The sequence below is a fragment of the Giraffa tippelskirchi genome, chromosome 1 (genome assembly GCF_054371585.1).
Source record: "Giraffa tippelskirchi isolate mGirTip1 chromosome 1, T2T-mGirTip1v1.2.pri, whole genome shotgun sequence".
In the NCBI taxonomy this organism is placed as follows: domain Eukaryota; kingdom Metazoa; phylum Chordata; class Mammalia; order Artiodactyla; family Giraffidae; genus Giraffa; species Giraffa tippelskirchi.
The window spans coordinates 75,043,303-75,061,683 of NC_137275.1; the positions used below are offsets into that span (position 1 = coordinate 75,043,303).

The window sequence follows — 18,381 nt, forward strand, 5'->3', positions numbered from 1 at the left end:
TCTGGATGTTTTCATGGGTGTGTGCTCTCTTTCTAAAATGTGGATTAATTCCCAGCATTTCAGGGTATAAGCAACAGCTTTCCAACAGTGTTGACAATGGACATCTGGCCTTCTTTCTGGCTCTGAAATGAAACTTCAAACCCTACGGCAGGCAATGTGTGAAGACACTAGATCAAAAAAAAATATTTAAAATAGTTAGGAATTTATGACATCTTTGAAAAGCAGCAGTACTTTGATGATTTACTTCCACTATTTTGAAATACAATGAGTAATTTCCCACGAAATAAAACTGACAAAAAAATGGCAAGGGAGACATCTATTCAGAGTATCTCCAATTTAACAAAATACCATGAAATCCTTCATGGCATGAATGAAAAAAAATCACTAAATATGCTCTCCAAAAGCAAAAATAAGTATGAGGGGGAAAATATATCTCTCTCTTCCTACCCACAAGCATTCCCGCTTCCTCTGATGGAAGACAGATTCACAGATTCACCACACTTGGACCTTAATATTCATAATTTACCTCCTGAATCTTTGTTCAAACATATCGGCAGTGAAGTAAAGACTTTACTTTATTAGCATGACATTTCTTTTCATCTCTTTTCATACCAAATAATTACATGAGACGTGAGTTAGATCCCTGGGTTGGGAAGATCCCCTGGAGGAGGGCATGGCAGCCCACTCTAACATTCTTGCCTAGAGAATGCCATGGACAGAGGAGCCTGGCAAGTTACAGTCAGATATGACTCAAGCAACTTAGCACCCACAATAATACTGAGAATCTGCAATTTATACTGCTTTTCCAGAGATCTGGGGTAAATATCACCTTTACTGCCCACCTGCAGCTATCTTATGTGGAGACTTCCTCCACATAAGATTAATAACTGCTCCACACATTTAAAATGTCCAGCCTAGCACTGAGTAGACAAGTATGGGGCAAATGTGCCTAAGAAGATGCCTTCTGATGCTTTCTAGAAACAAAGTTCATAATAATTACTTTATTATTGTTTGCATTATTTTTTGATTCACTGATACCTAAATATAATAAAGAGTACTGTATTCATTCATGTTCTTACATTTATATTGGTTATGACAATGTCTCAAGCTCTCACATCATAAATAAGAATAAGCAGTGCTTCTATCTCGGGCACACTTATTCCTAATGTATACTTATTCACACTATGTGTGATGTTGATCACATGCTTTCTGTGTGTCTGACTGTCTCTAACACCAGCGATACAGCACTAAACAAAATAAACATCATGCTCTCATTAAGCATATTCTATTTGAGGAAACAGGGACACAACTGAGAGACTAAGCACAGCACAACACAGATATATTAAAATATTTTAACTGTTTTAGAAAAGTGTGGTTACTTCTAGAACTAAATTGGAATACAAATTAGGATGTGTATAATTTATGAATCCAAAGAGCTTAAGAAAACTTTGTACATGGAATAATGGTTAATAATTGAAACAGTCATCATTTTCCTTAATATCAATCTTTCCCTAGGAGAAGAACTAACTTTTTCTATTAGTGAAAGGTGCCATTTCAAATTATTCATGTTTCTTACAAGATTTTCATTGCTGGCTGAATGTGACCCGTTTTTTTTCTTAAGCTAAACCATGAACAAAAAGCTAGCACACAGTATGTGTGGTATAGAGGTAAACGATTCAGCAGTTGAAGAAAATTGTACAACCAGAACTTCTGTTCCAGATTAGGTAGCAAACACTGAAGCATGTGACAAGTATTTGGTCTCATTAAAAAGAGATTACGATCATAATCAGCAATAATGGACCTAATCACGGGATGGCACCCTACTCTAATCTGGACATTCATCCTAGTGCATGTCACGTGCTTTGCCTTTTTGATGGCCAGGAAGTTATACTGTACATACAATCTTAGCCTCAAGTAGGAAAAAAAAAAAAACAATTGGCAAAATGCTAATCTCTACTACAATACATCTCAGGGCCATGGGAAGGTCAGCTATTAAAAGAACCAAAATATTTAGCTTCATGGCGCCAGATTATTGAAGTAGCTTTTTATTTCCTCGTTAATTCTCACACAAGCGTTTATGAAAATTTGCTAATCTATTAGAAGAGTGAGTTGCTGCTGACTCTTAAGCTGGAGAAAGGTCACTAGCTCAAGAATGTGGACCGCCTCCAGAAAGAGAAGCCAGCAAGAAAACAGGGACTGCAGCATCACAGTCACTTAGAACTGAAAGCTCCCCAAAACCCAAATGAGCCTGGAAGCAAGAACGTGGGCTGACACCTTGGTTTTGACCTTGTGAGACCTGGAGAAGAGAAACCAGCTAAGCCTACACAGTTCTCATAGAACAATGAGATAGCAAGTTTGTGATGTTTTAAGCCACTATATTTCTGGTAATGTATCACAGCAACAGTAGCAATCTCACACATCCCCAGCTAGAGATGACTAGACTGAAACAGAGACAGACATTCATTAACTTTTCCATGTTCACTCAACTACCAAGTAGCCAAGCTGCAACTCAAATCCTGGCAGTGTGACCTCAGAGCACATGCTCTGACCAGTTCATGCCTACAAAGCTCACTTATGAGTATCACTATCATCACACAGCATCTAGCACACTGTCTCAAACATGTCAATATTTATGAAATGTTTCTTGAATCAACAAATAAATAAGCAGAACTGGTGAGGAGTAGTAGGAAACTACTACTGGGAGTAGGAATTTCCATTCATTTACAATCAAATATAACATCTTAGATCCTGGGGTATATGTGGGGAACAGCATTTTAATAAAAGACTCTTAAGAATTTCGGGGCACAAAATGCTTCATATAACAACTAAGAATAAACAAAACACAAATTCTGTTTCCTTCTAAACATGCAGAAGAATGGGAAAAATAATCGTAAAATGCCAGCTATCCTGGATTAGACTGGGTTTTACTTCTGCATTTCATTTCTCGTGAGTGGAACCATGTCTTTTTAGAGTGATGAGAAGTTTATATACATAATTCTATCTTATGATTAATGGAATTGGTATTTTTCCATGTGAAAGGAGAGGTTATATTTTTACAGCTCTCTTGCAACCCTTGCCCATGACAAAGTTCTCAAAGCCTCACACAAATTTCTCAAAGGGCAGAATGATAAAGTAACTAATAAAAACTAATAAATGACAACCTATTTTAGACGTTATTAATAAAACTACAAATCTTATCATTCTGATTAGCTCTTGCAAGATGTAGAGTTATGTTTACTGCCAAATTAGCCTGTACCTAGACTGCCACTGCCACTCCCAGAATGGACCTGCATGTGAAAGCAAAGGCAAAGGGTGCAGGAAGAACAAAGAACTAGATGATGCTTTACATTTCAGTCCTATAACCAAAAACTCACGCTCAGTGACACCAAATAGTACATCAGCAAATCTGTGCTGCAGACATTCACTGAATGCCTGTCAGTGGGAACGAAGACATCGATTAAAAACAAAGCAAGCATTTAAATAATCTATCCATATAACAAAACTGGGAGCTCACATCTAGGCTAAACGTGAGACACAAGGGTGTAACAGCTGAAGATTTTGTTTATAATGTAGGAACGTCTGTACACTAGAGAATGGGAAAAGCTATCATTCCAATATAGGAGGGGCAGCCTCCCACAATGACGCTAATCTTCAAAACTACTGGCAATATTGCTGCCAATAAAACTTGGCTTTCTCCATAAAGCTAGTGCTATAGTAAGTGGGCAAAGTACAGTAAGTATGTAGTTTCAGTGCAAATCGTATTACTACTATTCTACCCAACCCTGACTACTGACCCAGCTGACACTATTGCTCAGCTGTAAGTGGATTGGACTGATTTGATGTCCTGTGACTTAAACCATCGCCCAGAGTTATTTAAAGTTGTTTTGGATGTCCCCTTCTTCCCCTGAAGTCTTCAAGTTGTTTATGGACTCAGTGTAAAAGTTGACTATGCTCATGGGCTCAGCAAAGCAGGGGTTCAGGACAGAACTTAATATGATTCAGGTAGAGCTGCAGGTGGCTAGCAAGCTGGTCACTTGGCAACCCTTCAAACTGATACCATTTAAACAAATTTCCAGTATTTTATGAATTGATTCTATTGATATAGGTTATTTTACTTTTTTTTTTAATAAGTCACTTGTTGGCTGTTTTCTCTTTTCCTCTTCCAGCTCAATCTAAATAAGACTTCTTCATGAAAGCATTCATGAAGAGTGCAGAATTTACTGAAGACTTCACTCAGTTTGTAATAGTTCATTCCAAAAATCCCCAACAGACATTATTTTAATGGCCCTGGAGCTTCTGGATCTTTTTTCCCTTCAAGACTATAATTTTCATGTTATTACAAAACTCTACTGCCTGTACTATGAGGATAACGAAAATGAAAAACACAGACAATAACAGGCATTATTGATGATGTAAAGAAATTGAAACTTCCATTAATTGCTGATAAGAATGCAAAATAGTACAGCTACTCTGGAAAATTGTTTCTTAAAATGTTAAAGTCACCATTTGGCTCAGTAGTTTCACTCCTAGGTAGACAGTCAAGAGAAATTAACACATATGTCCATATAAGAACTAGTACATAAATTTTCACAGCAGCATTATTCCTATGAGCCAACAGGAGAAAACAATCCAAATGCCCATCAATTGATGAATGAATAAATACAGTGTAGTATAGTCATTCAATAGAATACTCCCTAGCCATAAAAGAACAACACACTGATTTATGTACCAAGATGGATGAATTTCGAAATTTATGCTAAGTGAAAGAGGACAGTCACAAAAGATAATATATTGTGTGATTCCACCTAGAAGAAATGGCCATAATAGACAAATCTATATAGATGAAAAGTAGATTAGTGTTTGCCTGCGACTAGTAGGAGAGGAGGGGGGAAGTTGGGAAGGAATGGGGAGTATATGCTAATAGGCTTGGAGTTTCTTTTGGGAATGATAAAAGTATTTTAAAACCAGAGAGTAGTAATGATTGCCCTCTCTGAATACATTAAATACCACTTTAAATTGTACACTTTAAAAAGGTCAGTTTTATGGTATGTACATTGTATCTCAAGAAAGAATAAGGCAATTTTGTTGGCTTTAAAATCCAGTGTAGGAAAAAGTCAGAAGAAGAGAACTTCGCATTTAAGATGAGTTTATCTACTTTTCCTCTTCATATCTTACTAAGATGACAGGAACTTTTTAAGGTATAAGTCATCAAGGATAAAGAGAACACAGCTGAAAAGACAAGAGTAAATAAAGGATTTCAGCAAATTTATATACACGCACATTCACAACACATACATACCTCAAGACCAGTTGTTCTAATGCAGAATAATTTTGCTCAGTCCTGACCTTTCCAAATTTGCATAATCCCACACACTACTTAACACTATCTCACAGTGTCAAAGGCCATTAAGAGGAAAATATTTATATGTACTCAGAAAACCAAAGATCATCTAGTTATTAGGATCTACAACCTTAGAGATCATAGGGAATTATAAATAAGGCTTTTTTTTTCTGTCACGTGGATCTGGATGGAAGCAGAACTAATTGGAATATCATAAAAATGTATAAAGTCAAGTGTGGAAACCTGCGTTTTCTGGCACCACATTTTCAATTTATTCCAGTCGAGGTTTCACACATCTGAGTGACTGGCAGCTTGGGCAGATGGCAATGCTTTAATTCTGCTCTGTGTTTAGGTCTTTACCCAGAACAAAATGCATAATTTATATATTTAGCATTGCTTATAGAAAACCTAAAAGGCACACACTGAAAATGGAAAGGGCTTAGACTTGGAGTTTAATATAATGATTGTTTTTCATAGAAATAAATGTGTGAGAGTTTAATAATTTTGAAAGGAAAGGAACTTCTCAGTAAGAAGGAATGAACCTAGGGAAGGAAATATTTCATTTTTCCTATGGTGCTCTTACTACCCAAGGGGTATTGACTTACTAACTAGTACCTTATAATCTGCAAAGCCAAAACCATTCAGCTCACATCAAACAATGCCAGTGACACTATGATATAGAATAGACAAAAGTCAGCCTTAACTCAAACTTACCTAGTGAATTCCTCACGTGATGAAAAAAAAAAAAAAATAGTGCAAGGCTCAAGCACCAAGTCAGCAAATGAAATAAGCTTTCTTTACAATCAAGCATTGTGTTGATTAAGACAGTGTTACTAGGGTGGTTTTCTCATGAAAAACAGATGCAATCTAAATTACCAAAGCTCATAAGCTAAAATTCAGAGGCACTTAACTCTCACACATTGTTTACACAGCTGCTATTATAAAATTCTCCCCATTTAAAATCAAGCATGGGATGGGTGAAAGGTAAAGGAGAATGTCCATTTAAAGAGACAAACTGATCACATATTCTTCCCAAAACCCTACTTAAATGACAGTAAAATGATGCTTAAAAAGTGTAAGCACCCATAGGCAAAAAAAGAACAGCAGAGAAGACAGAAGGAGAAAAGATTTCAAAGCCATTTGGAAGTGAATGCAAGTGACTGAAAACAGACAGACTGCATGAAAGCCTGTCAAACTTCAGGCAGCCTCCACCACCCCAGCACCCAGGCAAGTGAGCCAGCAGGCAAGAGTGCTGAGGCTAAGGCTCTGCATAACATCAGTGGATTCTTGGACATCTGAAATAGCTAAGGTCTACAGTGAGGAAACAGCTGAAAACGTGAACATGAGTGAAAATGTGCTAATAAATAACAGGCCTACTAGCATACTTCCCATCTCCCTCCCACTCCTGCTCAAGGAACTCAATAGCTGAAGAGAAAAACATGCCCACATATTGACATTTGTGGTGCCCCAATGAAACAGCTAGATTTTCCTCTATCCCCACCATCTAATCCTCCTGAAGTAAAGAACTCCAGCAGACAAGCCCACTGGTCCATGTACAAAATGCTATTCGTAAATCACGACAGCCAAAGATCCTCATGTTTGAGTACAGAGAGAAAAAGAAATTCCACAAACAGAAATACAGGGGGGAAGAAAACCAAACCAAAACCACATAAACAAACATCCCCCAAAGCCTTATTTGTATCTCAGAAAGAACAGAGTGCAATAAAACAAAATAATTTGAAAAAGAAATAGAGCATGAATATGTTTGATATTAAAGCCAAAGGCTAAAATTTTAAAATAAGGTTAGAAAATAAAATTGATTAAATTTCACAGAAAACAATTTAAAGATGATAATCAAACCTCTAAAGGAACAATAAAAGATAATACAGGTACCTTTCCAACACCAAAAGACAATATTTTCCAGGCTGAAGGGATCTGTTGAGTGTCCAACACAATAGAGAGAAAAGACTGCCACGAAGGGCAGGTCTGAGAAGATTGGGGAAGGAGGCTCAGGGTGACACCTACTACCTGGGTTCAGATGAGAGAAGAAGAAAAAGCGTCCAAGAGCAATCTCCCCAGAAAAAAAGAATTGACAAATTATTTGACATTTTGAAAAAAACAGGCAATGGTGGATGCGTCGGAGCAATCTAAAAAATGCAGATTATTTTCATTCACATAATTCCCTATCAATGTAAGGGATATTAACATCAGGCAATACACTTCACACAAGTACACACACTTACATAGTCCTAACAAGGCATACCTTAATTAAATATACAAAAATTATCAGCTAAAATTGTGGTAGAATGATACTAGAGTAAGTAATAGTGTAACAGAGCTAATTCTGCACATTTCTTAAGCAGAAACAATGAGATAATATCTGGAAGTAAGCAATCAAGATAAAACATTATATTATCAAATGGAAAGAAATATCAAAAGAACAGCTAGACAAGTGAAAACTGACTTCCTCTGGGAAAGAAAATTAAGGGCGGCCAAAGCATGTTTAGGGGTTTACTATGTAAATCTTTCCACTTTATATAATTTCTTAATAAAACCATATGCATGTATTAGTTTGACAAAAATATTTCTTTAAATAAAGGAAAATGTTAAAAGCAATAAGATGATGAATTTTATCAAGTAATAAAATTACTTAAGAACGTGTCACTTCAGTATTTGATTAAAAATGTTACTGACAAACCACCACACCCATTGTATTAACCACTCATTCCCCACCCCTTTCCTTAATACACACTATGCTCACTGTTGCAATCATGTACCTCTGTTTTCCAAACACCTTTGTTTTTGTAATCCTTTCTTCCCAAAGCACACACCACCTGTGGTAATTCTACAGTTCACCAAAAGTCCCGGTTCAAGTATCACTTCCTTCTTTCATAAACCCTTCTTATCATATGATTTAGTAAGGATTCCTCTCCTCAAACTCACTTTGTTTTGTATATCCTGGCTTTCTGTGTACCTGTTCTATTCCCCTAATAAACCTGTAAGCTCACTGTTCGCAAGACAGTATCCTACTTTCCTATGTGAGCAATAAAATACCAAACAATGCCTTTGCGTGTGTGTATGCTCAGTCGCTCAGTCATGTTCGACTCTTTGAGACCCCATGGACTGTAGCCTGCCAGGCTCCTCTTGTTCATGAGATTTTCCAGGCAAGAGTAGTAGAGTGGGTTGCCATTTCCTCCTCCAGGGAATCTTCCTGATCCAGGGATCAAACCCATGTCTCCTGCAGCTCCTGCATTAGCAGGCAGATTCTTTACCACTGAGCCAACTGGGAAACAACAATGCCTTTACCTCAATTTATAATTAAAAAAATTTTAATCACTGATTTCATATAAAAGAGTCCTGTACTATATGTAATATGCAACATTTGCAGGCTCACACTTTCATTAAATTATATAAAACATTTCAAAATATAAAAATTGATAATTGATAGCCATTCCAAAAATATTCCCGATGAATTTTTGGAATATTTGGTCTATTTTGTGTGATTTACCAGGGGAAACGACAACCAAAAGTTCAAGCAGTTTCAATTAATTTGGGCAAGAATTTTGAAGTCTTCATTCAACTCCAAACTGGAACTCACTTTTCCCCCTTTCCTTCCTCCTCCTTAATCATTAGGCAGGTAGGTGCATTCATTCTTCCGTAACTTTTGTAATTTTTTATTTGGGAAACAGGGACATTAGGATAAAGGGACTAATTTTAAGGTTAAAAGTTAAAAACTTGAAGGAAATCACACTAAATGGTTCATCTTCATATAACCAAGAAACCAAAGGGTGGGAGCAAGGGCTGAGGATAATCTGGTATATAAGCATGGGGATGGAAGGTTGCATTAAAACTATGGATGCCTGTGTCTCATCTCTAGAGATGATGATTTAATTTGGCTAGGATGTAGTGATCTCTGGGATTTTTCAAAGCTTCCCAGACAATTCTTATGGGCTGCCACAATTGAGAAGCACAACTTAACATTTATTAAAATATAGTACACGACCAACACTGTTCTAACTGCTTCAATGGATAAACCCAGTATCTACAACAAGCTCAGGAAGTGCACACGCCTATGCACTCTGCAGTAGTAAAACTATGTGTGGTGGTTTTACAGTGTCCACAAAGTCTGACACTTCTTCCTTCAAAAGATGGTGCCTAATTCCTCTCCTCTTGAATATGCTCCTAATGAATATAATGTGGTACAAATGATGCTATTTGATTTCTGGGGCCAGGTCACTGAAAGGATAGCTTCCATCTCTCCTGATGTGCTCACACTCTGGGGGAAGCCAGCTACATGTTATGAGAACACTCAAGTAGCCATCAGGAGATGCTCACAGAGAAAGGAACTGAGGCGTCTCACCAAGAGCCAGCACTACACTGTCAGCCATGTGAACAAACCACCCTGGAAGGAGATCTCCCAGCTCCAGTCAAGCCTTCAGATAACTGCAGTCCTGAAAGGTTAAGGAACTGTCCATACTAATGCAGCTGGCAGCAGGCAAACTAGTCAGAATGGACCCAGAGCCTATTCTCTAAACCACAGGCTGTAATTTCCTCCTTCAAAATGAATCTTATTTTCTCTGTATCTCATTAGAGTTGATGCCGGAATCAAAAGAGATTATATAAATAAAGTATCTTCTAGGTATTACGCAGTGAGTAGTCACTAACTAGCACCTATTATCACTAGAAGGAATAAATTTTTACAGAGAATCAATATTAAAATACAGACAATTTACAGAAAATTATACAAAAAACAATGCCCAGTAGTATTTTTTAGACAGCTTATCATTAATTTTAAACTCATTCCTTATTCCTATCTCTGCTAGTCATTAAAGATTTCTAAGAAAAAAAATCAGTTCTGTAGTAATTAATGATTTCTATTCTAGACAGTATCTAATTAGCATCCTCTGTAGGCATTTTGCTAATTAATTTTTAATAATACATACACCAAATTGTGATAAATTTTTTTTTTTAAAGCAGTGCTATGGACTGAATTTTGTCCTTACAAAGTCACAAGTTAAAGCGCTAAACTCCAGTGTGACCTAAACTCCAATATATGGAAGCAGAACCTTTACAGGGGTAATTAAGGTTACACAAGGTCATAAAGGTGAGGCTCCAAGACCCTCTTCAGATTCAATGCAATCTTATCAAATTTCTATGGCATTTTTCACAGAACTAGAACAAAAAAGTCTTAAAACCTGTATGGATAAACAAAAGGCCCCAATAGCCACAGCAATCTTGAAAAACAAAAATGGAGCTGGAGAAATCAGGCTCCCTGACTTTATAACAAAGCTACAGTCATTAAAACAGTATGGTATCAGCACAAAAACAAACACATAGATCAATGTAACAGAACAGAGAGCCCAGAAATAAACTCACACACTTATCAACTAATCTATGACAAAAGACACAAGACTATGTAATGGGAAAAAACAGTTGCTTCAATAACTGGTGCTGGGAAATCTAGACAGTTATATCTAGAAAAATAAAATCAGATCATTTTCTCATACCATATAAAAAATAAACTCAAACTGATTAAAGACCTAAATCTAAGACCAAAACCATAAAACTCCTAGGAGAAAACATAGGCAAGACACAAACTGCAGCAGTACTGTTTTGGATCTATCTCCTAAAGCAAAGGAAACAAAAGCAAAAATAAACAAATGGGATCTAATTAAACTTAAAAGCGTCAGCATAGCAAAGGAAGCCATTGAAAAAATGAAAAGACAACCTATTAAACGGGTTAAAATATCTGTAAAAGATATGACCTGTAAGGGGTTAATATCCAAAATATATAAATAGCTACACAATTCAATACCAATAAAAACCAAAGCAGTTAACAAAAGGGCAAAAAGACCTGAATAGACATTTTTCCCAAGACATACACATGGCTAACAGGAATATGAAAAGATGTTCAACATCACTCATCATTAGAGAAGTGCAAATCAAAATCACAATATGCTACCACCCTGTGCTTGTTAGAACGGCTATCATGAAAAAGGACACAAACAACAAACGTTGCTGAGGATGTGGAGAAAAGGGGAGCCTTGTGCCATGTTGGTGGGAGCTGGTGCAGCCACTATGAAAACAAGCACAGAGTTTTCTCAAAAAACTACAAATAGAATTACCATTATGATCCAGCAATTTCACTTCTAGATATATATACATCCAAAAAAATGTAAACACTAATTTGAAAAGACACATGTAGCCCAAAGTTCACAGTGGCACTATTTACTGTAGCCAAAATATATAAGCCAACTAAGTGTCCTTCAATAGATAAATATGTAGATACATATATATATGTGTGTGTGTATATATATACACACACATACCTCAGCCATAAAATAAAAATGAAATTTTGACATTTGCAACAATGTGGATGAACCTGCATTATATTATGCTTAGTGAAATAAGTCAGAGAAAGACAAATATTGTCTTACCACTTAAATGTGTAATCAAAAACATAAAGCAAATGAATACACAGAACAGAACAGAAACAGACTTGGAGAAATAGAGGACATCCCAGTAGCTACCAGTGAGAAGAAGGAAGAGAGAAGGGGCAAGACAGGTAGGGGTAGGGGATTAAGAGGCACAAACTATTACATATAAAATAAATAAGGCACAAGGATATATTGGACAGCACAGGGGATATAGCCAGTATTTTATAATAACTTTAAATGAAGTATAACATATAAACATTTTGAATCACTATGTTGTACACCTGAAACTAATATAATATTGCAAATGAACTCTATCTCAAAGAAAAACAGATGCTTAAGAACCTCTAAACAATCAATTTTAACTTCAACTATATAAAACAAATATAATTTTAGGACTCAATATTGCTTATGATAAAGCACACTAGTGACTTTTCAGTCTCAAAGGACACTAAGCAAACACAATTTAATTAATATTTTCTACACAGAATTTCATGCCTCCGTCTGAGTACTTCAATGGCAGTCACTAACTAGTCAGAAAAGAATTTCTTTGGCCCAAAAGCATCAGGGCTTTTAAATATTATGTTATTTATATATTCATATACCAATAGTCTTAGAAATTATATTTAGTAGTAGCATTTCATAATCAGTTTAGTATTATTTTAGGGTAGAAGGTAAGGATCTAGAACAAGATAGCAAGGCGACAGTAATGGAGAAATTGTAAATATTTAAAAATCTGTTAGGAGAAAAATAAAATTGCTTTAATTCCTAGAAGGATTCGGTATACTGACCCTGAAAGAGCTGAAGGAAGCGAGGCTGCAGCGTGGAGGTGATCACACTCTCGGGCAGCTCCCTCAGGAAGAGCTTTAACAGGCTGGCCGCCGCACACACGTCCCCGTCTCGCCCTAGCTCCACGGGCACCCCGCTCTCAAACTTCCATCGAAGCTGTTCCACCACCTTGACGTTGCCATTCACCCGGAAAAGGCCTTCCTGGGTGAGTCCTGAAACAGCCAAGATGACACACAGAAGATAAACAGAGGTCTCTCACAGATACAAACTCTAAAGAACAGTAACAAATAAACCTCAGTCTAAAATTTCCTGAATAATTATCAAGCACTGGAAGATTTTCACATTTTATAAAAATGTTTTCTTAGAATAATAAGCTTTCCCATTTACTATATATCAACCCAAAACATCATATATGATTGTTGTGAAAGCTGACCTCTAAAAATAAGGTCAGGACACAACAAACACAGAACACACACTACTCTACAAAGAAATGTCATTCATATAATCTTCTACAGTATACAACAGAAATTCACTCTGGGCTCCAAAAACAACTTATCATTTTGAGAACAACTATTTAAAAAAGAATAACATGTATGTAAGAAACTTAACTATATGTGATTAACTTTGCAATTATTTGATAAAGAACTATTACTTCTTTAGGAATCAATAAATAGAAACTGTAAGACTTAAGAGACTGTAAAGTAGTTAAGAAAAGATCTTGGCCTTTAGCCTATTGATCTGTGATTATCAGTGTTAGTTGGGGTCTGCAGAGAAGGGTTCCTGGAGAAGCCGCTCATTTACTGGGGCCCTCTCCAGTGCTCTATCCCTGTTTCTGTACTCTTAATTCTGTATTCTTTCTCTTAAAGAGGGCCACAAAAGGATTAAGCATCACAATCCAAAAAAACTTGACTGATCCCTGACAAAGGGAAACCAATATATGAATTGAGAAGTGAGAGAGGAGAACAGAGAGAAAGGTAGGCAGGTGAAAATATGGAATGTTTAAGTCAAAGAGTCATGGGTTAATAAAATGGAAGAAATGGTAAGTATAGGGTAATGCATGTCAAGACAAAGGGCAGAGACTTTATCATAATTTATCAATGGAGCATAAAATGTGTTTGACTGTGGGAGACAACATAAACAAGGCTGAAAGAAGACCTAGCTAGCTCAGTAGAGAATGCAGAGGGCAGAGAGCTTGCCTTAGGGTGACTACAGTCTATGTTAGGCAGTAAGACAGAGACTATGGTGGGAAGGGAGTGAAAAGGAAAGAATAAAGATGATTTGGGAACTTGGTACATACAAAGAAAACAGAGAAGTGGGGAAGACTGAAAAGTAACTTTAATATTTGAAAACTAGGAATTCAGGAAAATGTACTGTAAAGAATGAGGTGGGGGGGGGGTGGAAGGGTGGCAGCTGGTTTGAGGTAGAGGACAATGATTTCCAGCTCAGTGTGCTGGGTTCAAGGAGACAAAGTACCATGAAGCCAAGTGAGTCAGATGGTGGAGGAATGTTGAAGGTGTGAGAAACAATCTAAGAAAAGAGTAACCCATGGACTCAACTCGCCACTCTCTTTTTGAGAGTCCAGTGGTGAATTTCAGCCAACAACCTAAGCATTGAAGCCTATCTGAATTATTTAGATGGCAGGTGTTTGTTCCTATCAGCCTTGGTTTCTCTCTCTTTCCTCTAACTGTATTTCTCTTTCTAAAGAAAAAGAAAGTTAATTTCATTTTACTTTGTAATTCAATAAGACATTTATGAATCCTTTAATTCAGCACAGTACCCTGCAGCATGTTACTAAAACAAAAACATCAACTATGAGAAAAAAACTTCAAACATCACCAGGATCCTTACAGAATTTGTCATCTGGTAAGATGTTTTTGTACTTCTACATATACACATATTATTGGGTTATGAAGAATATAAGTATCAAAAATTGGTATGAATTTTAGCTCAATTTTGACAAAAATTTGTGAAACCAGAGATGATATTAAAAATATTTCACAATTGGTATGGCTAGACCACCATGTAACAGAGGAGAGAGCAGGCAGTTTGTGAGCTAGGCAGCTTCTTGACGCCCTAGTGACTGATCTTCATGCCATGTGGAATCCCCCCTCCTCCTCGAGTGTGGTCTAGACCTAGTGACTTGCTTCTAAACAAGAGAATGTGATGAGGTTCCAATCTCACTTCTGAGATTAGGTGATAAGACTGTGATGTCTACATTGCTTGCTTGCGTTCTCTCTCTGACTGTTCTTGTTTGCTCACTATGATGAATCAGCTGTTGTTCTGTGAGCTCCCTTACAAAAAGGTCCACGTGGCAAGGAACTGAAGGCAGTTTCTGGACAACAGTCAGTGAGTAACCCAGACCCTTAGGTCAACAGGCCACAAGGAACTGGATCCTGCGAACAACCACGCGAATGAGCTGGGAAGTGAACCTTTGTCCAGTCAAGTCCTGATATGAATGATAGCCTCAGCCAACACCATGATTGCAGCCTTAAAAGAGACCCTAAAACAGAAGACATAACTAAGCTGTGCCCAAATTCCTAACCCATAGGAACTGTGGGATAAAAAACAGTTTTAATCTACTATGCCTTGGGGTCATCTGTTTTGCACCAACAGATAACTCATGTGATATGCCATTTGCTTTAATACTGCAGAGTATCAGTTACTACTGGGAGACTTCAGCTTAGTCATTTTTAAAGCTTTCAAGGTCTGTTTCCTCTACAAAGCTTCATTCATAACTTCAGAAACATATTCTGGCATCAAGCAGATAGCACCCAATAAAAGAGAATCCCATTCCTGGTCAAGGCCCAAATTCTGAAGATACATAATTTGACAACATAGTCCTCTATCTACCCAGCTCCAGAGCCTGCTTTTGGCCCAGCAAATGCACCTGGATCTGATTTCATAGTAATTTTCTAGCTTTGACCTGAGGTTCCCTCTTCCAACAAGGTTTTCTGACCCTTCCCTCAAATAAATGTACTTTCAGTTATTCAAAAATAACTAGCCAGCTCCAAGAACTGGCTTTAGTCTTAAACGTTCCTGATCCCTGTGGACCTTAATAAAGGAAAGAGAAGCTACAAATAGAAGTCATCAAAGTCAATGCTTCTCAACCATTTTTTCTGCCCTGATTTCACTTATTTGCAGAACTCTATTCCCTCAGGAACTTCTCTCACCCAAACAATCGAAGGATACTTAGTGACTTTTCAATCAGGACATGGCTATTTTACACTCTGGCAAAAAGAATCCATATAGTTTTTTAAAGTCCCTTATGGATTTATAATATATACAATACCCATATGAAGCTTACCAGACTATACAGTCTCTAATGTTTCCTGTTATAAATTTTTAGGAAATGATTACAACAGAAACGTTCAGAGGGAGGAGATGTGTAGAAAGCTTTATGGAGTTACTTTCATACACTTGAGATTCTGTCACATTTGATTTCATGAGATGTAGATTAATCATAATGAAACATCAATTTAATGGATTAGCAATGTCAAAAAATAACATATACAGCACTGACAGCTACAATTGAAGTATTTATTTAAAAATCTAATGAATACATGTATGAACCTATGACTGCATCAACAGAAACTTAACATGCCAGAAGTCAGAATTTATCTTATTAGCACACTGGCCCAGACAGTCATATGACAATATGTATGCATATTCTGACATCTGGTGGTAAGTAGAGAACCCTACACTATTTAAATATCCCACAGCATCTTCATGTTAAAGTAGAAGCAATCCAGTAACACAGTCAACAAGATTAGTTATTTTAAAATAACTAATCAGCATAAACATGATATGACTCATAACTTACAAGATTTTCCTTTGAATGGAAAAATACATGTACATTTTGTATTTTTTTTTTTTTTAAACCCAAAGTCTATTTTTGTTGTTCAGCTGCTCAGTTGTGTCTGACTCTGCGACCCCAGAGACTGCAGCACGCCAGGCTTCCCTGTCCTTCACTGTCTTCAGAAGTTTGCTCAAACTCATATCCATTGAGTCGCTGATGCCATCCAACTATCTCATCCTCTGTTGCCCCCTTCTCTTGCCCTCAATCTTTCCCAGCATCAGGGTCTTTTCCAATCCGTTGCCAAAAAAAAGTCTATTTAAAAGATCTTGATAGAGTGCTTGATAAGAAAGCCTTCCTCAGCGATCAATGCAAAGAAATAGAGGAAAACAACAGATTGGGAAAGACTAGAGATCTCTTCAAGAAAATTAGAGATACCAAGGGAACATTTCATGCAAAGATGGGCTCGATAAAGGACAGAAATGGTATGGACCTAACAGAAGCAGAAGATATTAAGAAGAGGTGGCAAGGATACACAGAAGAACTGTACAAAAAAGATCTTCACGACCCAGATAATCACGATGGTGTGATCACTCACCTAGAGCCAGACATCCTGGAATGTGAAGTCAAGTGGGCCTTAGAAAGCATCACTACAAACAAAGCTAGTGGAGGTGATGGAATTCCAGTTGAGCTACTTCAAATCCTCAAAGATGATCCTGTGAAAGTCCTGCACTCAATATGCCAGCAAATCTGGAAAACTTAGCAGTGTCCACAGGACTGGAAAAGGTCAGTTTTCGTTTCAATCCCAAAGAAAGGCAATGCCAAAGAATGCTCAAACTACCGCACAATTGCACTCATCTCACATGCTAGTAAAGTAATGGTCAACATTCTCCAAGCCAGGCTTCAGCAATATATGAACTGTGAACTTGTAGATGTTCAAGCTGGTTTTAGAAAAGGCAGAGGAACCACAGATCAAATTGCCAACGTCTGCTAGATCATCAAAAAAGCAAGAGAGTTCCAGAAAAACATCTATTTCTGCTTTATTGACTATGCCAAAGCCTTTGACTGTGTGGATCACAATAAACTGTGGAAAATTCTGAAAGAGGAGGCAGGTCAGGTAGCAATAGTCAGAACTGGACATGGAACAACAGACTGGTTCCAAATAGGAAAAGGAATACATCAAGGCTGTATATTGTCACCCTGCTTATTTAACTTCTATGCAGAGTACATCATGAGAAATGCTGGGCTGGAAGAAACACAAACTGGAATCAAGATTGCTGGGAGAAATATCAATAACCTCAGATATGCAGATGACACCACCCTTATGGCAGAAAGTGAAGCACTAAAGAGCCTCTTGATGAAAGTGAAAGAGGAGAGTGAAAAAGTTGGCTTAAAGCTCAACATTCAGAAAACTAAGATCATGGCATCTGGTCCCATCACTTCATGGCAAATAGATGGGGAAACAGTGTCAGACTTTATTTTTGGGGGCTCCAAAATCACTGCTGATGGTGATTGCAGCCATGAAATTAAAAGACGCTTACTCCTTGGAAGGAAGGTTATGACCAACCTAGATAGCATATTTAAAAGCAGAGACATTACTTTGCCAGCAAAGGTCCGTCTAGTCACGGCTATGGTTTTTCCAGTGGTCATGTATGGATGTGAGAGTTGGACGGTGAAGAAAGCTGAGCACCGCAGAATTGATGTTTTTGAACTGTGGTGTTGGAGAAGACTCTTGAGAGTCCCTTGGACTGCAAGGAGATCCAGTCAATCCATCCTAAAGGAGATGATCAATCCTGGGTGTTCACTGGAAGGACTGATGCTGAAGCTGAAACTCCAATACTTTGGCCACCTGATGCAAAGAGTTGACTCATTGGAAAAGACCCTAATGCTGGGTAGGATTGGGGGCAGGAGGAGAAGGGGACGACAGAGGATGAGATGGTTGGATGCCATCACTGTCTCGATGGACATGGGTTTGGGTAAACTCTGGGAGTTGGTGATGGACAGGGAGGCCTGGCGTGCTGTGA

At 37.5% G+C, this 18,381-nt stretch overlaps 1 protein-coding gene across 8 annotated transcripts in view; it reads right to left on the minus strand.

Annotated features, from left to right (window-relative positions):
• Nucleotides 1-18,381, minus strand: part of FAM13A (family with sequence similarity 13 member A) — a 321,134-nt gene that overhangs the window by 261,255 nt on the left and 41,498 nt on the right. For all 8 annotated transcript variants that reach the window (XM_081594264.1, XM_081594235.1, XM_081594207.1 and 5 more), the window contains one exon: nt 12,567-12,776. In XM_081594264.1, the coding sequence (XP_081450390.1) occupies nt 12,567-12,776 (210 nt within the window). The remainder of the gene's footprint in view (nt 1-12,566; nt 12,777-18,381) is intronic.